At 41.5% G+C, this 24,453-nt stretch overlaps 1 protein-coding gene across 1 annotated transcript in view; it reads left to right on the forward strand.

Annotated features, from left to right (window-relative positions):
* Nucleotides 1-24,453, forward strand: part of Mypn (myopalladin) — a 76,837-nt gene that overhangs the window by 25,045 nt on the left and 27,339 nt on the right. The window contains exons 3-7 of the mRNA XM_048338881.1: nucleotides 5,578-5,753; nucleotides 8,692-8,743; nucleotides 10,594-10,708; nucleotides 12,452-12,523; nucleotides 21,503-21,644. Of these exons, the coding sequence (XP_048194838.1) occupies nucleotides 5,578-5,753; nucleotides 8,692-8,743; nucleotides 10,594-10,708; nucleotides 12,452-12,523; nucleotides 21,503-21,644 (557 nt within the window). The remainder of the gene's footprint in view (nucleotides 1-5,577; nucleotides 5,754-8,691; nucleotides 8,744-10,593; nucleotides 10,709-12,451; nucleotides 12,524-21,502; nucleotides 21,645-24,453) is intronic.

Here is a 24,453-nt window from a genome sequence, read left to right on the forward strand (position 1 = left end):
TACAATGGAAATCTGTGAACCCATACTAATGACCTTTTGTCCATTGCTTCACTGAAACCCACTGGTCTTTCTTAAACTTGGAAAACATGAATGTAGACCTTTCAAGATATAACACATTTTCTTTTATGATATCAAAATGGCACACTATTAATATCACTTATTTCATTTAAGTTTTGTTTGTTTCATTTTGTCTTGCCAGTCCTAGGGCTTAAACTTAGGGCCTGGGCACTATCCTTGAGCCTCTTTGTGCTCAAGGCTAACACTATACCACTTGAGCCACAATGCTACTTCTGGCGCTTTCTGGGTAGTTTATTGGAGATAAGAGTCTCACAGACCTTCCTGCTGGGGCTGGCTTTAAACTGTGATCCTCAGATCTCAGCCTCCTGAGTAGTTAGGATTACAGGCATGAGTCACTGGCATCCAGCTCATTTAAGTTTTTAAGTATTGGTGGGGAAACCCTGAACAAGCTTTCTCATTTTTCCTAGAAAGCTTATTTTTTCTTTTAAAAAATTTAAAATTGTTACTATGAAGCTAATATACAAAGGGATTACAGTTATGTAAGTTGGGTGAAGACTGAATTTCTTTTTGGACAATATCACTCCTTAATTTTTCTTTAAAAAAAAAAACAAAAAACTTGTGACAGTATTAGGGTAAAAATTCAGGGCCGGGGCTGTCCCTTAGCATTTTTACTCAAGGCCAGATCTCTACCACTTGAGCTATTGCTCTACTTCTGGCTTTTTTGTAGTTAGAGAGAAGCGTTTCATAGACTTTTTCTGACTAGTCTGGCTTAGAACTTCGATCCTCACATCTCAGCCTCCTGAATATGTAGGATAACAGGCTTGAGCTATGGGCACCAGGCTTGCTCAATTTTTTTCCACTGGCAACAGATACTATCTGTTATTTTTTTACTTGAAATAACACACTTATTTCCTTTTTTTTTTTTTAAGCGAGTATGGAACACCCATGTCTGGATAAGCACAGTTTGACTGTCATGCTTTCAAATTGCAATTTGGTTTCAGCCTTGCAGCTCCCTTTCCAGCCCTCAGTCCAGCCCCCCACAAGTGCTGTTCTACATATGGCAGAAATGCTTCACTCAATTCTCATTTTTCCACCCAGAACATGAAAGTGTACGGACTCTGGATACAGATCCAATAAAATACTGATTTTAATTGCTTCATCGGGACATTTTCCTTGAAATCATGTGGGTTTGGGGGGAGGGGGTTGTGGACCTTTCACCACATCAGTTTGTGACATGTGACCAAAGCCCTAGCACCTTTACCCACAGTAGCTTTTGCACTAAAAGTGTGAATGTCAGCACAGTGAAAGGGCAAATAATCTCAGTTTTGTTTTCATAGAAAGTGAGCTACACTGTAGTTCAGTGAGAACCACTGTAGTATGCTTCGATTGCTATTGTTGGCTATGCTCACATAAGCTATTTTGTATTCACTTCCTATTCTTTCATCTGGTAGTTAAACTGGCACCTCAACTGGCACCTCATTTTTCCTTTCTTCATTATCCTAGTGTAATCACAGGCTATTGTTGCTTTAAAAAAGTGTTTAGTGTTCTAAAAAGTATTTAGTATTTACTTTCTAAGTTATTGCATGAGTATTATTCACTGCCAGGCCTAGTAGGGTAAAATGATTATTTCCTTGTTTGCACAGTCAGCCCTCAGTATCCTTAGAGATTGGCCTCAGAGATTGTCTCTTTGGTGAGTGCCAAAGTCTGAAGATGCTCAGGTCCCTTCTATAAGATGATTCATGCCATGGATCACACCTAGCTCATATCCTAGCTACTCAGGAGGCTGAGATATTAAGATCATAGTTCAAAGTCAGCCAGGGCAGACACTTAAGCAACAAAAAGCCAGAAGTGGAGCTGTGGATCAAGTGGTAGAACACTAACCTTGAGCAAAAAACCTCAGGGACAGCACCTAGATCCTGAGTTCAAGCTCCAGTACTGGAGCACACACACACACACACACACACACACACACACACACACACACACACACACTTATTATCTAGAACTAAGAGCATGATTTAATGGTAGTACACCTGCCTAACATCATGAGGCCTTGAGTCCAAACCCCATCTCTTTCTCTTTCTCTCTTTCTCTCTCACACACACACATCTCTCTCTCTCACTCACACACACACACACACACACACACACACACACACACACACCAGGTGAAGTTAGAAAACATAATCATTGAGAATTGATGGTAAAATTTATAGGAGGTCATCTCTAAACCAGCCATTGATGGATGAGTTGTTTGCTTTTGCTGCAAATCAGAGGAAGAAAACCCCAGAGAGCAAACTGTAAGCAGAAAATTGAACATGGAGGTGACCGTGACATGTCTGGGGAACAGAGGAGGACAGCTTGAATGTTGGGAAGTGGTTGGGTACGTGGGTTTCCTTTAATGTGCCTTAAAAATGGTGGGAGGGAAGAATTAAAGCATAGAGTTGCTGGACTTACAATGGCAATAACGACAGATAAACACACCTTAATTTTTTTTAACATGGAATAATCTTAATACTTTTCTGTGAATTACTTTTGGTTGTGTTCATTAATAATTACTATTTCAAAAGTGAAGTCATACAGGGTGGTTTATGCCCATAATCCCAGCACTTGGAAGGTGGAGGCAGAAGGATCTCAAGTTCTAGACTGGCCTGAGTTACATAGCAAGAACTTGTCTCAAAACATAAACAACAACAACAAAAGTAACAACATAAAAGAGGACACTGAGATGTCCCCCTTCTATCTGCCACCATCCATTTCCCATCACCCCTAATGAGAAGCCACTTTTGATCATTGTTTTATACTTCTAGTTGTGTTTATGAAGACAATGTGAGTGTGTGTTATTTTTTGTTCTCTTGCATCTGTTTTCTAGGACTGACACATCAAATTAGATTACTTAAAACCACAAAAAAAGTCAGGTGATCTGGACACTGGTGGCTCATGCCTGTAGGAGGCTGAGATCTGAGGATCATAGTTCAAAGCCAGCCTGGGCAAGAAAGTCTGTGAGGCTCTTATCTCCAGTAAACTACTCAGAAAAAGGCAGAAGTGGTGCTGTGACACAAGTGGTAGAGCACTAGCCTTGAGCACAAAATGGCTCAAGGATACCATCCAGGCCCTGAATTCAAGCCCCAGGACCAGAAAGGAAGGGGGGGGGGAGGGAGAGAGGGAGGAAGGAAGGAAAAAAATAGGTGTGATAGCATGTGCCTGTAATTCCAGCACTGGGAAGCAAAGGCAAAACGATCTCTAAGTCTGAGACCAGCCTGGGCTGCCTAGGGAAGCCCTGCCTTTCAAACTGTCTCTCACAGTTCTGGAGACCACAAGTCTGCAGTCCAAGTGTCACTAGCATTGTGTTCCATCTGAGCCTCTGGAGGAATTCTTGCTTCTTCTTGGCTTCTGCTAGCGGCTGTCAATCCTCGGCATTCCCTGGCTGACAGCTGCAGTATCCCGGTCTCTGCCTCTGTCATCGCATCGTGTTCTCCCTGTGTGTCCCCATTTTCACATGGTGTCTCATCTTCTTCTAATGACCAGGTCACGCTGGATTTGGTCCCACCCTGATGACCTCACCTTAACTTGGTTACATCTTCAAAGAGTATTTCCAATTATGGCCATTGACCCGCATATAAGAGGTTACGACTTCACCATATCTTTTTTGGTGGAAGGGATGTAATTCAATCTATAACACACTAGAGAGAGAGAAAGAGAGAGAGAGTTTTTGTTGGTCATGGGGCTTGAACTCTGGGCCGTGGCACTGTCCCTGAGCTCTTCAGCTCAAGGCTAGCACTCTACCACTTGAGCCACAACACCACTTCTGGTTTTCTGGTGGTTTATTAGAAATAAGAGTCTCACAGACTTTCTTACCTAGGTTGGCTTTGAACCGTGATCCTCACATCTCAGACTCTTGAGTAGCTAGGATTATAGGTGTGAGCCACCAGCACCCTGCTTATAACTCTCTCTTACCAAGCTACCATTCTATATGTTTTTATTTTGTTACTTACTATTAAATTTAACTATCCATCTGAGGGATCTTTTCGAGGCAGGCACTCTTGCCACTAGGCTATATCCCCAGCCCCAGGGATCTTTTCATATCAGTATTTAGTGCTCTTTCTCATTCTCTTTGTAGAGCTGCAAAGTGTTCCACTGTGTTGCTGTTTACCATCCAATGCCATTCCCCTAAAGATGGACATTGCCTGTTTCCAACCCTTTGTTATTTCAGTAAATAGCTTGTACATTTCTCATTTTGTATGTATACAAGTCAATCTGTATGATAGATTCCAACAAGTGTTCTGTCACAAGAATAAAAACATCTGTACTGTTGGCAGTGTTCCAGTCATTTTTTTTAACCTTTCCTGAGGCTTGAACTCAGGGCCTGAACACTATACCTGGCCTCTTTTTTTGCTCAAGGCTAGCACTCTACCTCTTGAGCCACAGCTCCACTTCTGGCCTTTTCTTTTTATGTGGTCCTGAGGAATCAAGCCCAGGGTTTGATGCATGCTAGGCAAGCATTCTACCATATTGCCAGCCCAGAAATGCCATTTTACGTTCCTGTTGACAATGTATAACAGTGAACTTATCAGCTCTTGTCAAATGTTTATGTGAGAAATGGTTCTCTCATTTAATTTGAATGTTCATTTTTCTTTTGTACCTCCACATTCAACACATTTTATATATTATTTTGTGTAAACTTTTGGCCAAAAGAAAAATTTCTATACTATAATAAAAGTTTCTAACTTCAGGAATATAGAATTGAAAGACCATAACCTAAGACCAAAACCAGTTTTGTGGTGACAAACACTGGCTTTTTCATCATCTCTCAGTTATACTATTTGTGTGTGTGTGTGCGCGCGCGCGTGTGCACGTGCGCGCGTGTGCACGTGCACATGCCAGCCAGTACTGTTTGACTCAGAGCCTAGATGCTGTCCCTTAGTTTTTTTCGCTCAAGGCTGGTGTTCTACCGCTTGAGCCACAGCTCTACCTTCAGCTTAGTTAAAATTAAGAGTCTCAAGGTCTTTCCTAGTGGACTGGCTTTTTAAACCATGATCCTCAGATCTCAACCTCCTGAATAGTTAGGAATGAACCATTGACTCCTGGCAAGTTGTATCCTTCTTTTTCTTTCTTTCTTTTTTTTCTGTGCCAGTCCTGGGGCTTGAACTTGGGGCCTGGACATGGTCTCCAGTGCTAGCTCAAGGCTAGCACTCTACCACTTGAGCCATAGCTCCACTTCCTGCTTTCTTGGTAGTTAATTGGTCATAAGAATCTCACAGGCTTTCCTGCTGGGCTGGCTTTGAACTGTGATCCACAGATTTCAGCCTCCTGAGTAGCTAGGACTATAGTTATGAGCCACTGACACTCGTCACATTGTATTATTCATAATAGTGGCCACTTTCTAGTTGCCTGAGTCAAGTGTCGAATACTGTTAACTCTTCTCATTGTTACAGCTAAATGATACTGCTTCATGTTCTGAGTCTAAATGAAATTTGTCACAGAATTCTGCTCAGGGAACATCTGGCGCCATCTATGTTGCCAAGTCTCATGTCTAACGACCATGGTCCCTTTCTTGCAGGTGGTATTGTGAAGGCAAGGAACTGGAAAATTCCCCAGACATTCACATCGTGCAGGCAGGAAACCTGCACTCTCTCACCATTGCTGAAGCCTTTGAAGAGGACACAGGACGCTATTCTTGCTTTGCTTCTAACATCTATGGCACTGATTCAACTTCTGCTGAGATTTACATAGAAGGTAAAGCAAAATACTCGGAGCATGACACGTACAGTTAAAACATAGATTCATAATAAAGGAACATTTACCAAAGGCCTGTTCTGCTATACACTCTTCTAGGCAGTGGAGATACAACAATGAACCAAGTAAACAAATATCCCTAGACTTATATACCAATTAAATTTATATAATGGGAAAGAGAAAATATATGAGGTAAATAATATATAAAAAGTAATAGGTGGCTGGGAATATGGCCTAGTAGCAAGAGTGCTTGCCTCCTATACATGAAGCCCCTGGGTTCAATTCCCTAGCACCACATATATAGAAAACGGCCAGAAGTGGCGCTGTGGCTCAAGTGCCAGAGTGCTAGCCTTGAGCAAAAACAAGCCAGGGACAGTGTTCAAGCCCTGAGTCCAAGGCCCAGAACTGGCAAAAAAAAAAAAAAAGGATTAGGTATATATAACACAATGGTAGAAATCACAAGAATAATGGATAGGAATTGTATGTGAATGTGTACATGCAAATATGGGCCTGTTGATGTGATCAGTTGGTAGTGGTAGTCATCATGAGGCTTGAACTCAGGGCCTGGGTACTGTCCCTGAGCTTTTTTGCTCAAGGCTAGCTAGTGCTGTACTACTTTGAGCCACAAAACCACTTCCGCTTTTCTGGTGGTTGATTGGAGATAAGGGTCTCACAGATTTTCCTGCCTGGGCTGGCTTCAAACCACAATCCTCAGATTCTGGCCTCCTGAGTAGTTATAATTACAGGTGTGAGCAACCAGTGCCCGTCTGGGTATGATTTTTGATAGAGTAGCCAGTAACGACCTCACTAACCAAGTGACATTGGGAGAAATGAGAGAATAACCACAAAGATAACTAGGGAAAATACTGTAGGCAGAGAAATCTCGGGGGCTGGTTGAATTTGAACTCATGGTCCCTTTTGCCCCAGCTTCCTGAGTTTTAAGACAGCAGCTGGGCTGGGGATATGGCCTAGTGGCAAGAGTGCTTGCCTCATATATATGAAGCCCTGGGTTCAGATCCTTAACACCATATATATGGAAAAAGCCAGAAGTGGCGCTGTGGCTCAAGTGATACAGTGCTAGCCTTGAGCAAAAAGAAGCCAGGGACAGTGCTCAGGCCCTGAGTCCAAGCCCCAGGACTGGCAAAAAAACAAAACAACAAAAAAATAAAATAAGACAGCAGCCATTTGCCACCAAACCCAGTGAATATGCTAGTTTTAAGGTAGAGATGAGCCATCATGGAAATAAGGAAGAAAATTAACAGGTGATTAGGACTGAAGTTCGAGATGAGGTGGAAGTGGAACAAGGCAGGTGAGCAGATCGGGTAAGTCTTTGTAAGTCATTGAAGAGATTTGGCTCTTACTGTGAGGGAGATGGAAATTCTGGAAGGTTCTGAGCAGAAACATGGCATGCTATAACTTAGTTCTTAGCTGAAGCTCTGAGTGAAAACATACTGAGGGAGAGAGGCAAGAGAAGAAGAATGGCGACCTGCAGATAGCGTTGTTAAAACATTTACACCAGCACTAAACTTACATGATTAATTTTAGAGAAGAAATCAACTGATGTCCCTCATATAACTCCCTAAATTTTGCTTCCTATTGTATCTTTTCCTATTGTAAATCTTTTCTGGGGACTATTCTTTATCAATTTTTCACCTGCAATACCTTATATATATCTTACCTTTAGTGTTTACATATTGTATTATTATGGTAAAAATACCCATCGCCAACTAGATTATAACACCAAGATTGTATCTTTCCTCTTTATTTCTATCTCCATGACTTTCATAGGCATATAGTGATAAATATTGATAAATATTTTATAAACAGTTATTGAATAAATACATGTTTTTATCCTTGCCTTTTCCAAGTACAATAAAAAACCTCCAGATTTAGCTCTGTTACATCTTTCTGTAATTCACTGTCTTGAGAACTCAATCCAGGATCAAGGCTCTGCTAACAGTGCTGAGATTGGATAGCTAAGTTTTTTTATTTTATGAAAACAGGAATCTAAACACCCCCCTACTTATGAGATGAAGTGTTACTTGTTAATATTAGGACAGGACGGAAGAGCACCCACCTACACTTACAATGTTTGGAATCTGGTATGATCCCATTTATTCAATCTGTATAGGCCAAGAGTGGGAGGATTTGTGAGCACCCAAGAATGCCTCCAAACACTGCTCTGTTAGTCCAAGGACATCAGCAGGTGTTTTACATTCTGGAACACTTCAAAGTTGGCCCAGGTCACTTGAACTCTATCACTAGCCATGTGACCTTGAACAACTTCAGACTCTTAGATCTATTTCCTTATTTGTCTAGTTGTGCATTAGTGCAGGGAATCACTAAGAATTATTTCTAAGTTGAAGACTTTTTATAGGTCTTTGAATGCCTAGAAACTAGTTTCATAAATGAGTGTCTTAAAAAATCTCATATCTTGGGGCTGGGGATATGGCCTAGTGACAAGAGTGCTTGCCTCGTATACATGAAGCCCTCGGTTCGATTCCCCAGCACCACATATACAGAAAATGGCCAGAAGTGGCGCTGCGGCTCAAGTGGCAGAGTGCTAGCCTTGAGCAAAAGGAAGCCAGGGACAGTGCTCAGGCCCTGAGTCCAAGGCCCAGGACTGGCAAAAAAAAAAAAAAAAAAAAAAAAAAAAATCTCATATCTTATCAGGCACCAGTGGCTCATGCCTGTAATCCTAGCTATGCAGGAAGCTGAGATCTACTCAAAGCCAGCCTAGGCAAGAAAAACTCTGTGAGATGCTTATCTCCAATAAATTACCCAAAAAGCCAGAAGTGGAGCTGTGGCTCAAGTGGTAGAGCACTAGCCTTGAACACAAAGTGGCTCAAGGACAGTGTCCAGGCCCTAAGCTCAAGCCCTAAGACTAGCAATAAATAAATAAACAAATAAAATCTTATATCTTGTTTTTCTTCCCCAGGGGTTTCTTCTTCTGACTCTGAGGGGGACCTTACGAAGGAAGAGATGAACCGGTAATTCTAATTTTCTATTTTATAGTCCTAGCATCCTTAGATCCCAAGAAAACTCCCAGTGACTACAGCTTGTAGGGCATAGTTAGTTACAGGGTAAAATCCAAAAAGAAAAAAAAACAGAAAGGAAGGGAGAGAGGGAAAGGAAAGACTTGGACAAAACTACTTCTTTTGCTTAGATTAGCAGATTAATTTGAATATTCACAATAGTGTTTAAATATGTTCTGCTTAGTAGTGGCTCAAGCCAGTAATCCTAGCTACTTAGGAGGTAGAGATGGGAACAATATAGTTGAAGGCAAGCCCAGGCATAAAATTTTGAGGGACTGTATGTATCTCATTCGATGGTTGGGCAGAGTTGTGTGCTCCTATAATCCCTAGCGACATGGAGAAGCACAAATAGGAGGATGACAGCCCACTCATAAAGTAAGACCCTACATTGAAAATAAGCAAGGCAAAAGGGCTCGAAAATTGGGTCTGGGTCAAGTGATAGAGTGCCTGCCTTGCAAGTCCACGACTCCAAATTAAATCCCTTATACCACAAAGAAAAGAATCACCTATGAAACATCATCATACTTATATCTACAGAGTAAAAAAGCAAATAACCTGCCTGGCCTGGTGCCAGTAGCTCATGGCTGGAATTCTAGCTATTTAAGAGGCTGAGATGTGCCCAAACTGGAAAGTGTATGAGACATCTATTTCCAATTAACCACCAAAAAGCCAGGTGTGGAGCTGTGGCTCAGGTGGTAGAGTGTCAGACTTGGGCAAAAGAGCTAAGGGACAGATCCCAGGTGCACACGCATGCACACGTGCATGCACACACACACACAAATATAAACAATCCAATAGCTTTTTATAAAAATTATGATTAAATATTACTCATAAGAACACAGAATGTGCCAGGCACCAGTGGCTCATGCCTGTAATCCTAGCAACTCAGGAAACTGAGATCTGAGGATTGCAGTTCAAAGCCAGCCTGGACAGGAGAGTCCATAAGATTCTTATCTCCAATAAGCTACTCAGAAAAAGCCAGAAGTGACACTATGGCTCAAGTTGCAGAATGCTAGCCTTCAGCACAAAGAAACTCAGAGTCAGCACCCAGGCCCTGAGTTCAAGACCCAGGACTGGCAAAAGAACTCAGAGTGTGATGAACCTAAGTTTTATTTATTACATATGTTAGAATTATTTAGATTATCTTTTCGTGTGTGTATAAATTATCTTGGCAAGTTACAACCTTTTCATATTAGTGATGTTAATTGTACAGAGTTTTCACCATGGTATTTCATTTATTTCAACATGTATATGTTGTACATGGATCAAATGAACTCTATCTTCATTTTCCCTCTCCACTCCCCTTTTTTAGCAGCTTTGAGTGATTTGCCTTGGGCCCTATGTACACACGTGTTTTGGTACTACCCTGGTCCCCCCATCCCATTCTCTTTCTCTCTCCCCTTACTCTTTTTCCCCCACAGACATGCATGTTTGAACTATGTAACAAAGCAATTCAAGCAATGAAGCTCTTGGTAGAATATTGTCAAAGATTTGTATTACTTTTTACTGTAAACAACGGTGACACTATTTGTTTTGCCAAAAAGCTTTTCACAGTTATACTTCTGTCTTTTTTTTTTTTTTTTTTTTTTGGCAGTCCTGGGCCTTGGGCTCAGGGCCTGAGCACTGTCCCTGGCTTCTTCTAGCTCAAGGATAGCACTCTGCCACTTCTGGCCATTTTCTGTATATGTGGTGCTGGGAAATTGAACCCAGGGCCTCATGTATACGAGGCAAGCACTCTTGCCACTAGGCCATATCCCCAGCCCCTATACTTCTGTCTTATAACCTATATTTCAACAATTTTTCAGAATCCAGAAGCCAAATGAGATGTCATCACCCCCCACTACCTCTGCAGCCATTCCTTCGGCAGTGCCCCAAGCCCAGCATTTGGCAACCCAGCCCAGAGTATCAACCATCCAGCAGGTATAACAGTGATCACAGCTGCATAATGGGAATACAATTATCATGGCTGTGATGGACATCCATTGTGATCATGACCATCTTGTATGAGCAGGACTATCATGCTCTCACCTATATTATAATTCTATCATAGTGATCATCACTGTGTACCCCTACCCCCAATGTATGAGGTGGAGGTCCCTCTTGCTATGGAAACTGACTGGTTCTCCAGCTTCATGGACAAAAAAAAAAATCAGATGAAGAGAAACTCTTTACAGTCCAGCTTCATAAAGTATGTTGATGTCATACGTGGTTACCTCCAGCGCTCAGGCTAGTCCAGGCCAAGTGCTGTACCACAAAAACTCAATTTCAGGGATTTTCCAAGAATTCTACTTTCTAAGATAGAGCAAGCAGGAAGTTATCTTTTTAGAAAACAGTAAAAGACATTCATCTTTCAAATTGGTATTTATAATATATACTTACTATAAACACACTCGAAGTAAGCCGGGTGCTGGTGATTTATGCTGTAATCTTAGTGACTCACAAGGCTGAGATCTGAGAATCATGATTCAAAGCCAGCTCGGACAGGAAAGTCCAAGAGACTCTTATCTCCAATAAGCTACTCAGAAAAAGCTAGAAATGGCCATTGTGACACAAGTGGTAGAGTACTAGCCTTGAGCACTAAATAAATAAATAAATAAATAAATAAATAAATAAATAAATAAATAAATAAATGTCAGTTCCCAGGCCCAGAGTTCCAGCCCCAGGACTAGGGGTGAAAAAAACCCTCAAAGTATAAAAGAATTTTTTTTTTCTTTGCCAGTCCTGGGCCTTGGACTCAGGGCCTGAGCACTGTCCCTGGCTTCTTCCCGCTCAAGGCTAGCACTCTGCCACTTGAGCCACAGCGCCGCTTCTGGCCGTTTTCTGTATATGTGGTGCTGGGGAATCGAATCTAGGGCCTCGTGTATCTGAGGCAGGCACTCTTGCCACTAGGCTATATCCCCAGCCCCCCTGGCTTCTTTTTGCTCAAGGCTAGCACTCTGCCACTTGAGGCACAGCGCCACTTCTGGCCGTCTTCTATATATGTGGTGCTGGGGAATTGAACCCAGGTCTTCACGTATACAAGTCAAGCAATCTTGCCACTAGGCCATATTCCCAGCCCCAGTATAAAAGAATACTAAGTAAAAACTTTAATCAGGATGCTCTCACCATTTCCTTCCTCCTCAAAAGTACCTCCTGTAGATAACATTATTATGTTCCAGAAATTTTTATGCATATGTAAGCATATACTTTTTAAAACATATGAAATCATACTGTCTGAATATCTTTGTAAAATCTTATTAATATGTCTGTTGATGTTAGGTATACTAAGTATTCTACACTACAACTTTTCTTTAAAAATTCAGAATTACGTATCTAACCTATTTAGTAGGGCAGAGGTCACATTTTAGTTCTAATCCGCTTGTTTTCAAACTGTAACCTGTGCAGATGCAGAAGTTTGCAAGAGGTTACAAGGTCTTTTCAGGGGAGGCTTAGGGAACTTTCTGTAGCTCCACGGGTGTAGAGGCAAGAGAGTCAGCACATGTTTCACAGCCCCCAAGACCTAGGTGAAAATGTTACCAATTCAGTCTAGAATCTGATGTCTGTGACCCATAGACATCAGACTTTTTATCAGAGTATAATTGTATACAAACTCTGTAGATTTCTGCTGTCTTTCTCCTCATGTGGTAGTTTAGCAATGACTCTATCTGGGTTTCCTTCAAACAGTGTCAGAGTCCCACCAACTATCTTCAAGGACTGGATGGAAAACCTATCATTGCAGCTCCTGTGTTTACAAAGGTAATCAAAGCATGACTTCTATCTTTCTGTGGTATCTTTAAAAACACCACAGCAGCCAACACCCAATGAAGCTATAAAATCCAAGACTTAGTGATTTTATCTGAGGAGTTGGGTCTGTTATAAATGTACAGTATAGGTCTTAGAATTTGGAGTTGTTTGGGTTTTATTGTTTGTTTGTTTTTGCCAGTCCTGGGGCTTGAACTCAAAGCCTTCATCCTGACCCTGAACTTCTTTTGTTCAAGGCAAGCACTCCACCATTTGAGCCACAGCATCACTTCTAGCTTTTTCTGTGTATGTGATACTGAGGAATGAAACCTAGGGCTTCATGCATGCTAGGCAAGCACTCTACCACTAAGCCACATTCCCAGCCCAAATCCCAGGTTTCTAATAACAAGGTTGTTTAATTTAATTTTATTTATGTTTGTAATGAAAAAGCAGTATCTTTCACCATACTGATCTCTGTGGCCATCCTACAATTGTTAAACAACCACTTCTAGAAATCAGGTGAAAGATTCCAGCACTTTCTACTCCAAAGGTTTCTTTGGACTGCTTACAGAGGCACCTGTCTTTATGCTCAAGGAGATGGAGTGAAATGTTCTTAGGAAGTGTAACAGAAAGTCTCATTCAAGGACAAAGGGCTTTTCTCTTTCTGTTCCTTGGTATCAGCTCCTGTGATGCTGAGTCACAGAATCTTTAGAACTGGAAAATTCAGTCAGGCACTTTCATCTGCCAATGGAATAACTAAAGAAGGCACAGAGAGATTAAACAATTTAGCCAAAGTCACAGAACAGGTTAGCTGCAGAATTAAGCCTACAAACCAGTTCTTCTACTTCATTGTCCATGAGTCTTTCTCTTTGCTAACATAGACTATGTGTGTATGTTGTCCAAGACATGAAGTTCAAAGGTGACAAAAGGGAGCTACAATAGATTTTTCCATATTCTGAAGGCCTCATGATAGAATCCATGCCTGGATTCAGTTTATTATTTGTATGAACCAAAAAAAATATTTTTATCCTCTTAACAAATATGTTTTGGTAACCAGGTGCTAGTGGCCCGTGTCCTGTAATCTTAGCTACCTATGAGGCTGAGATCTGAGGATCACAGTTTGAAGCCAGCCAAGGCAGGAAAGTCTGTGAGATTCTTATATCCATATAAGCGCACACACACACACACACACACACACACACACACACACACACACACACACACCACACACCCCAGAAGTAAAGCTGTGGCTGAAGCGGTAGAGTGCTAGCCTTGAGCAAAAAAATCTCAAGAACAGTACCCAGGACCTGAGTTCAAGTCCTAGGACCTAACAACTTTAAGTAGGAAAGCAACAGGTGACTTGATGGGTAGAGACTTTGAGAAATTATAGGAGGCCATGTATACGTGTGAATATATGATATAACTAACAGGATGATTTCTTACCACCTCTATTGTCATTGCTAAGTCATCTAGCCTTAAACACAAGGGCCAGAGAAATCAGTGCTCTTACTTTCACTTATTACAGCCATTTGTCACACTATAGAGACAGTGATGACTCTTCAAAGACAGACAAATCATGGAATAGTTGATATCCAGTCCCAGGAAAATCTCCTCCCTTCCCTGTCCTAAAAATCAAATGCCTAGGGCTGGGAATGTGGCCTAGTGGTAGAGTGCTTGCCTAGCGTGCATGAAACCCTGGGTTTGATTCTCAGCACCACATATATAGAAAAAGCTAGAAGTGGCACTGTGGCTCCAATGGAAGAGTGCTAACTATGAGCAAAAAGAAGCCAGGGACAGTGCTCAGCCCCTGAGTTCAAGCCCCAGGACTGGTAAAAAAATAAAAAAATAAAAATCAACTGCCTAGGTTAGACAGAGTACCTTAGAGAAGTTACCTCCACTCAGTTTTAAATCTTAGCCTCTCTCTGTTCAAAGCACTTGTATCACCCAGCTTATGTTAGCTATGTTTGTCACAAATAAAGCTGTCGACTTTTCTGCAATTCCCAATCACCTTTAAAAGTTCATAAAGGTAGTAATAGATTCAAAGTTGTTTTTAATAGTTTAAGAAGTCTGGAGTTGGGAGTGTAGCTCTGCTGTAACACACTTGCAGGAGGCCCTGGATTCAATCCCCAGCACTGAAAAAAAGAAGGAAAAGAGGGAGGGAGGAAGGGAGGGAGGGAGGAAGGGAGGGAGGGAGGGAGGGAGGGAAGGAGAGAGGGAGAGAATTAAAGGAAAAAAAAGTCTTTAACGCTTATTCCATAATTTTCACAGATTAATGCAAGATTAATTAGATGCTGTTATTGACAGATGCATATGCCTTTGCGATATGCAAAAGAGAAAACAAGGGCTGGGGATATGGCCTAATGGCAAGAGTGCCTGCCTCGTATACATGAGGCCCTGGGTTCGATTCCCCAGCACCACATATACAGAAAACGGCCAGAAGTGGCGCTGTGGTTTAAGTGGCAGAGTGCTAGCTTTGAGTAAAAAGAAGCCAGGGACAGTGCTCAGGCCCTGAGTCCAAGCCCCAGGACTGGCCAAAAAACAAACAAACAAACAAACAAAAGAGAAAACAAGTCAATCATTAGATATAATATTTGCTAGGTAAAGTCTAAAAGCATGAGCTCTCTAAAAGCATGATGAGAAAAGGATCATTTCTTTGACCTCTAGACATGTGTTTTGCCTCCATAAATGGGATGAGATTGTTCAGGGGTAAGGTGCTAGGATAGGCTCTGGATCAAATTCCAGAGAGACTTATCAGCAATGGTGTGCTTGCATTTGGGTTTTCGTCAGCCAGGACAAGACTGAGGTCATAGTCTTTGCCAGTGTCATTAGCAAGTTTCTGAGTCACAGCTACTAATGTCAGGGTTACCTGGCCAAGAGCACTAGCAGATCATTTACATATGTTTGCGCTGCTCATTCCTGCTGCCTCTTTAGGGACTTCTGGCATTCTAGCCTCCATGACTCACTTGCTTCACTGCCCTACAAGCATTTCTTTAGCAATTATGGCAAGAAGCCATTTTACTTTATTTTTTTTTTGTTGGTCTTGGGGCTTGAACTTTGGGCCTGGGCACTGTCCCTGAGCTCTTCAGCTCAAGGATAGAACTTGAGCCACAGTGCCCACTTCCATTTTTCTGGTGGTTAATTGGAGATAAGAGTTCTCATGGACTTTGCTGCCCAGGCTGACTTTGAACTGTGATCCTCAGATCTCAGCCTCCTGAGTAGCTAGGATTACAGGCGTGAGCCAGTGACCTTTGTCATTTTATTTATTTATTTATTTTTTTTTTTTGGCCAGTCCTGGGCCTTGGGCTCAGGGCCCGAGCACCGTCCCTGGCTTCTTCCCGCTCAAGGCTAGCACTCTGCCACTTGAGCCACAGCGCCGCTTCTGGCCGTTTTCTGTATATGTGGTGCTGGGGAATCGAACCTAGGGCCTCGTGTATCCGAGGCAGGCACTCTTGCCACTAGGCTATATCCCCAGCCCCTGTCATTTTATTTTTAAACATTTTTAGAATAATAAATACTTATCTTCTTTCTCTTTTTCTTCCACTTCCTCTCCTTCTCCTTTTCCCCCTCCTCCTCCTCTTCCTTCTTTTTTCTTTCATTTTTGGCCAGTCCTGGAGCTTGAACTCAGGGCCTGTACACTGTCCCTGAGCTTCTTTTGCTTAAGACTAGCACTCTTCCACTTGATCTACAGTGCTACTTCAGGCTTTTTTTTTTTTCTGTTTATGTGGTACTGAGGAACCCAGGGCTTTATGCATGCTAGGCAAGCAGTCTACCACTAAGTCACATGCCCAGCCCTCTGCCTTCTTTTTGTGCCCATATTGGGGCTTGAACTCAGGGTCTTGATGCTGTCTCTTAGCTTTATTCCTTCAAGGCTAGTGCTCTAGCACTTGAGGCACAGGTCCCCCTTTGTGATGGTTAATTTATTATTATTATTATTATTATTATTATTATTATTATTTTGCCAGTCCTGGGCTTGGACTCAGGACCTGAGCACTATCCCTGGCTTCTCTTTGCTCAAGGCTACTAGCACTCTGCCACTTGAGCCACAGCGCCACTTCTGGCCATTTTCTATATATGTGGTGCTAGGGAATTGAACCCAGGGCTTCATGTGTTCGAGGCAAGTACTTTTGCCACTAGGCCATATTCCCAGCCCTCTAAGACTTTTATTTCAAATTAACCATCACGGGCTGGGAGCAAGAGTGCTTGCCTGGACTGGCCTTGAACCTCGATCTTCAGATCTCAGCCTCCTGAGAAGTTAGGATTACAGGCATGATATACTAGGACCCAGCTTATATTCTTTTTAAGGAAGGTTAAAATGAAAAGAAGAATTGTCCAGCAAAAGCTGAAGACTATGGGAATCCATAGTCTTACATGTCCTACATGTTTTGTTTGCTTACTATGCTGGGGATTGAACCCAAGGCTCCAGCGCACCTGACAAGTCCTTAACCACTGAGTTACAGAGCTGGTATGGTATTGCGCTGCTATGGTATTGCTTTATGGTACTTGTTTGTTTGTTTGTTTTGTGCTGATTTGGGGATTAAACTCTGGACCTTATGCTTGACAGGCAAGTATTCTACCACCTGTCCCATACTTGGAGGCCTTTTTTCTTTAGTTATTTTTCAGATAAGTTTTTATCCTCTGGGGCCCAATGCCCTTGGAGTGAGGTGCGCCTGATCTTCATCACTGGAGTGCACCACTGCACCACCCAGCTTCCTACTGGGCTGTTCAGTGCTCTCTGTGGACTGAGATCAACTACCGTTCCCATCCTGCTGCTTTCACTCCTCTTCTAGTGCAACAGCACTCACACTTCTTGACTGTAGAGGGAGGGGTCGAGGGAGGGAGATGATCAAATTAGAATCTCGCTCCTAACACTGCCCCCACGTACCAACAGCTGCTCTGGCCAACTTTCAAGGCTTCAGCAGCCCTGCCTCCAGCTGCTTCAGCAGTAATTTGAAGAGTGCAAGGGGGCAGGGGAAGAGAGTATTGAAGAGCATTTCATGATATAAACGCAGAGGCAGAAAACGAAATAAATGGTCTAATAGCTGGATCCACATTTGTAAAGATTTCAAGGGCCCCACTCCCAACCCATCCATTCCAAAGCATCTGTGACAGTGAATGCTAAACTTTCAATCTGTTCTTTGTCAGTAAAACTGCTCCGAATCCACTCTAGCCAAAAGTACTGGACACATTTGTTTGCATAACGTCCCAAGGTACAAAAAGATCAACTGAGTTTAAAAAACAGAATGACAAATTGAACCTTGTAGCTGACATTTTTTAACCAATAAGGTCAATGTTCTTTCTCAAGGATGTCCTTGGATCACATTTGTGGGGGCAAAGGTCTACTAAGCAGGAACTCATATTTATTTTTGTCTTATTTATTTAGTTAATTTTTTTGTGTTGGTATAAGGACTTGAACCCAGGGAGTAGATACTATCTCTCAAAGTCTGGCACTCTACCACTTGAGCCACAGCTCCATTTCTGGATTTTTTAATTTCTTTTTGATGGTTAATTGGATTTTTGTTTTTGTTTGTTTTGCCAGTCCTGGGCCTGGACTCAGGGCCTGAGCACTGTCCTTGGGATCTTTTTTCTCAAGGCTAGGACTCTGCCACTTGAGCCACAGCGCCACTTCTGGCTGTTTTCTATATATGCGGTGCTGGAGAATTGAACCCAGGGCTTCATGTAAACAAGGCAAGCACTCTTGCCACTAGGCCATATTCCCAGCCCCCTTTGATGGTTAATTGGAGATAAGAGTCTTAAGACTTTTCCTGACTGGGCTGACTTGGAATGGAGATCCTCAAATCTCAGCCTCCTGAGGTAGCTAGGATTACAGGCGTGAGCCATTGGCTCCAGGCTCTGCTCACATTTATAGCACCTGACACATTGCTTAGCACAAAGCAGTTACCTAGTAATATTTATTTGGGGCTAAAGACTTCCATTTCAGCTGAGAAAGAACTCTTTGTAGCTCCAAGTATCTTTAGGGAAAATAAATCCAATGAAAGACATGGTGTTTTTTTTAATTGTTGTTTTTTGTTTGTTTTTTGCCAGTCCTGGGCCTTAAACTCAGGATCTGAGCACTGTCCCTGGCTTCTTTCTGCTCAAGGCTAGCACTCTGCCACTTGAGACACAGCACCACTTCTGGCCATTTTCTATATATTTGGTGCTGGGGAATTGAACCCAGGGCTTCATGTATAGGAGTCAAGCACTCTTGCTACTAGGCCATATTCCTAGCCCCAAGACATGTTTCTTAAACTGTGTTGTCAAACCAGCCTATGAAAGAGCATCCTCTTATATGTTAATGTGATGACACATAAACATGAATTTGTACTTTGGACACTGTTTTAGCTCAGGAGATTGAGGACCTTTGGTAATAGTGACTTTTAGTCCAGATCTGTAATTCCTACTAAACATTAACTTAATCTTTGCCACTTGGAGACTGTTTCATTGGTCTTTAATGAAATTGAGATGAATATAATCAAGTCTATACACATCATGTATATTTGTCTCTTTTCTGTTAGTTACTATAACAGAACACCTGAGGTTAGATGCTTTGAAGGGACAAAAAGTCTGTTTAGCTTGTAGTTTTGGAATTTCAAGGGTATGGCCTTGGAAGCAGTTTAGCTTTGATGAAGACTTCATGAAGAATGGCAACACAGTAGTGGGAATAAATAAGAAACAGAGAGAGAGGAAAGAAGAGAGAGAACAGGGAGGAGAGAGAAAGAGAAAGAGAGAGTGAACATGGCAAAATACAGAGTGAGGGATGGAGCTAGCCAGTAATGACCTCCTATTAGGCCCTACCTCTTAGTAGTTCTACAAGCTCTAAACATCATTGTTCTGTAAATCAACCTTACATGTGAACATTTAGGGCAACATACTTTATCCATATCCAAACTATATCTTCATTCCATTAGGAACAGCCTAAGACCTACTGCTATGATGAACTAGCATCACTTATGCTATGACTAAATGATGTCACTGATGGGACTTGGATGTGTAGAGATTTGAGCCATCTCCTTCTTATTAGACTTGACAGAAAAGCAGTTTTCAGGAGCAACACCTATTATCATCCTTATAATTAATGGCTTTCAACTGTGTGTGTGTGTGTGTGTGTGTGTGTGTGTGTGTGTGTGTGTGTGTGTGTGTACCAGGTCTTGGGGCCTTAATGCTCTTACTTGGCTTTTTCATTCATGGCTGGCACTCTACCCACTTGAGCTACAGCTCCACTACCAGCTTTTTACTGATTCATTAGAGATAAGAATCTCATGGACTTTTCTGCCCAGGCTGGCTTTGAACCTTGATCTCAGTCTCCTGAGCAATCTACTCTAAGGTCACAGGTGTGAGTCACCAATGTCTAATTCAACAACTTTTTCTACCACTTGTAAGGGGCTTGTAAAATGACCCTGGACATGTCTTTTACTGAATATTGATTCACATTAGGATGAACTTTCATCTCCTATTGTAGACATGAGTAGGCCTAGTCCTTATGCTGCAGTATCCTGAGTATTTTGACTTGAAAATTAGGTGATATATATGACTGGACTGCAAACCACATTAGAAAACACATTGATCTATATGGCATAATCTGCTTGTATCTGTTTATAAATGTGCCATACTTCATTTATTCAGCCCCTTCTGCCCTTTCCAGATTAACTGGAGATAGTAATTTGATTTTCGAATTTGTTTGCCTTAAAAAGGAATAAAAATTCCATTTTGGGTCCATGTGCAGTGGTTCATATATCTGTAATCTAAGCCACTGATCACAGTCTGAGACTGGTCAGGTAAAAGCACAAGACCCTACATGAAAAACAATTCCAAAAAGACTGAAGATATAGCTAACGTGGTAGAAGGTTGCCTAACAAAAAGGAAACTCTGTATCTTCAGAAAAACAAACAAAACAAAAGCTCCCTCATGTATGAATTTCAGGGAGATGACTGTCATTCAAGTTTAAAATTTGCTCCAGGATGGGAGCAGAGGCCATAGCTACCTACTTATCACGAGCACCCAAAATCCGTGTATGCTTCTGGATTTCCATCCTTGTCACTTGACGATGTTTAGAAAATATCCTTTTATTAATTCAGAAATTAGAGTGCTATTTCCATCTTGGATTACTTTCAGCAAACAAATCTGGGTCCTCTCAAAAGAACGAACACTGACATTGAACTACAGCGCCCCCTGGTGTTCACATTACCAACTTACATATGCCTCTAAGGCTTATGTATAAAACCCACTATAAAACCCATGGTTATCCTTGCCCCAAAATTCCTTAGACAAATGCTATAAATGAGTTAGGGACATGCACAAAATATTATAAGTTGCCTAGGAAAGATATGTAAAAATTGCAAGTGGGAAGTGGAAGCATGGCTCAAGCCATGAGCAGAAAAATTTTAATAAGGGCATGAGGCCAGGAGTTCAAGACCTAATGATAGGACACAAAAAACAACAAAGCAAACCCTCACAAAAGCAAACACCACCACTACCACCACCACCACCAACAACAACAACAAAACATAACTGGGCACCGGAAATACACCATATGTGACTATGTTTGCGGGGGGAGCATTGGGGGAAGAGGTTGTGTATGTATGTGCCAAATTGTTTGTTTTTGTGCTATTATTAGCGCTTGAACTTGGGGCCTGGACACTGTCCCTTAGCTTTTTCGTGCAAGGCTGGCGCTCTATCACTTTTTGCCACAGCTCTACTTTACTAAAAAGTAGCTACTCAACTCAAAATGCATTGCATAGCATTTAGTAATAACTTTACTTAGTACTGCAGTGGAGGTAAAAGAAGAAAACAAAGGAGGAAAAGAGCTTTATGAGGGCCAGAGGAGTCTATTCACAAATGGACTCCATGTATAGCCATAGCATTGAAGCTACCAGAGGTGTAGAAGGTTTGAGAACACCCAAGGATGGAAGAGATAGTATCTGTGTGTAAAATTCAAGCACTAGGACTGAATGCCAGCAATGTCTATGCTTTGGTTCTAACCATGTCTGCTCATTCTAGATGCTACAGAATTTGTCTGCTTCCGAGGGTCAGCTGGTTGTCTTTGAATGCAGAATAAAAGGAGCTCCATCCCCTAAAGTCGAGTGGTATAGAGAAGGGACCCTGATAGAAGATTCTCCAGATTTTAGGATTTTACAGAAAAGTAAGTAGATACTTTCAAACTGTTTTTATGATCATTTATCTATAGAAATTGCTTACATAATTATTTTTATAAGTTTCTACAGTCAAAAATAGTCAAAAGCTAAAATAAAATCACTGATAGTCATACTCCCAAACAAAAAATCTATTAGTATTATTTTGTATTCTTCAAAAATATGTCCATGCATATTCTTGTTTTAAAAAAATAAGTTATATTAATTGTTGGAGAGCCTTTTGGGTTTTTTACTCAAAACATCATTGACATTTTTCCATGTTAGTACAGACTTCTCTTACACTTAAAAATAAGTCAATAAGCTGGGTGCTGATGGATCACACCTGTAATCCTAGCTACTCAGGGGGCTTTGATATGAAGATCTCAGTTCAAAGCCAGCCAAGGCAGAAGACTCTTATCTACAATTAACCATCAGAAACCCAGAAATGGAGCTGTGGCTCAAGTGGTAGAGCATTAGCCTTGAGCCAAAAGCTCTAGAACAACATCTAGGCCTTGCATTTAAACCCCAGGACTGGCACAAAACAAAACAAAAAGTCAATAAGCCAAGTATGGTGGCACACTCCTGGAGTCCCAGCAATCGGGAGGCTGAGACAGGAGGATCATGAGTTCCAGGCCAGCCTAGGTTACATAGCAAAACTCTCTCAAAATCCAAAAAATCAGTAATATCAATTTCATATTTATTTAACCTCCCACTCTTGAATATGTAAAATGTCCACAAATATTTACTATTATAAACTATTTTTCAGTGCATATTAACATAACAAAATTTTAATGATTTTCTTTATTATTAGCATTCATAATTAGTGTTTTTCAGTTTTTCTGTAATGAATAGCCATTAGTTTTAATTAGTCCTGATTTGTTTGTTTCTGTTATTTTTTACTTACTTATTTATTTCTGTGTCAGTCCTGGTGCTTCACCTCAGGGTCTGGGCACTGTTCCTGAATATTTTTGCTCAAGGCTAGTGCTCTACCACTTGAGACACAGCTCCACTGCTACCTTTTTTGGTAGTTAATTGGAAATAAGAGTCTCATATATTTTCCTTCCCTTGGCTCTCTTTGAACTGTGATCCTCAGATCTCAGCCTCCTGAGTAGATAGAAATGCAGTTGTGACACCCAACCTTCTTCTTATTTAATTTTTCTCTTGACAGAGAAAAGAATACATAGGAAATGGTGCTGTGGCTCCAAGTTGTAGTGCTAGCCTTGAGTGAAAGAGCTCAGGAGCAGCACAAAGGCCCCGAGCTGAAGCCCCTTGAAAGAAAAAGAAAAAAAAAGGCAAAAGCTGAAAAGAATACACAAAAATTATTATATGCTTCAACCAGGGAAATGTTACACTCCGCTTTTTTAGCTAATAAAAATTATGTGATTTATCTTGTACATATTTTGACTGGGGAGGTAGTTCGGTGGTAGAATTCTTGCCTAGCATGCATAAAGCCCTAGGTTCAATCCTCAGCACTGGAAAAAGAAAGTAAAAAAGAACCCTACTGGGCTGGGAATATGGCTTAGTGGTAGAGTGCTTGCCTAGCATGCATGAAGCCCTGGGTTCGATTCCTCAGCACCACATAAACAGAAAAGGCCAGAAGTGGCACTGTGGCTCAAGAGGTAGAGTGCCAGCCTTGAGCAAAAAAGAAGCCAGGGACAGTGCTCAGGCCCTGAGTCCAAGCCCCAGGACTGGAAAAAAAAAAAAAAAAGAATCCTGCCAGCATGATGTTTTGAAATGTCTGTCTACATTGTAGAATAGCTGAATTGAGATAATTAACATATGCATCATCTCACATACTTAGACTTTTTTTCTAATGAGTTATTTGATTTCTTGTTTATTTGCTTCTTCCTGTGACAATATAATAACACCTAAATCAGTGTCAGAATTACTGTCAGGTTTGAGCAGCAATAGCAGCAATAATAATACATTCTGAATATCATTTGTAGAGGAAAATAGCATTTCTGGGTGCTTGCTTGCCAGATTTTTGGCTGATGGCACACCCTTCTGTGCCTTGCTGAGACAAAAAAAAATTTTTTTTTTGTACTAGTCCTGCAGCTTGAACTCAGGGCCTGGGCACTGTCCTTGAGCTTTTTGCTCAAAGCTAGCACTCTAGCACTTGAGCCATAGTTCCACTTCTACCTTTTAAGTGGCTAGAGATAAGTCTCATGGACTTTCCTGCTCAGGCTAGCTTCAAACCATGACCTTCAGATCTCTGCTTCAGTTTCTTGAGTAGCTACGATTACAGTCATATGCCATAGGCACCTGGCAACAACAACAACAACAAAACCTTACTAGTTTTATGTAGAACTCCTTAATAGTTCTGTGTCGATGATTCAGTGGGCATGCCTTAAACACATGGATTCAGTACCATGGTGAGAACTTTGACTCATGCCAAATAATTTTAAGATAAAGAACCTATTCTCAAGAATCTAATCTTGGGGGCTGGGAATATGGCCTAGTGGTAAAGTGCTCATCTCGTGTAAATGAAGCCCAGGTTTCAATTCCCCAGCACCACATATATAGAAAAAGCTGGAAGTGGCGCTGTGGCTCAAGTGGTAGAGTGCTTCCCTAGCTAAGCATAAGGCTCTGAGTAATGCCAGAAACAACACAAATTATATTCCCTATCGAGAGGATTATGATCTTAGAAACCACATAGTAGAAGGTATAATCTACATGTTATTAGGACATGAAGACCCAAAGCCATGAAATATTTCTGTCTCTATAAGCATTGTCCTTCTTTCCTTCCTTCCTTCCTTCCCTTTTTTTTTTCTTTTTGTTGTTGTTGTTGGTGGTGGTCACGGGGCTGGAACTCAAGGCCTG

The sequence above is a fragment of the Perognathus longimembris genome, chromosome 2 (assembly GCF_023159225.1).
Source record: "Perognathus longimembris pacificus isolate PPM17 chromosome 2, ASM2315922v1, whole genome shotgun sequence".
Taxonomy (NCBI): Eukaryota; Metazoa; Chordata; class Mammalia; order Rodentia; family Heteromyidae; genus Perognathus; species Perognathus longimembris.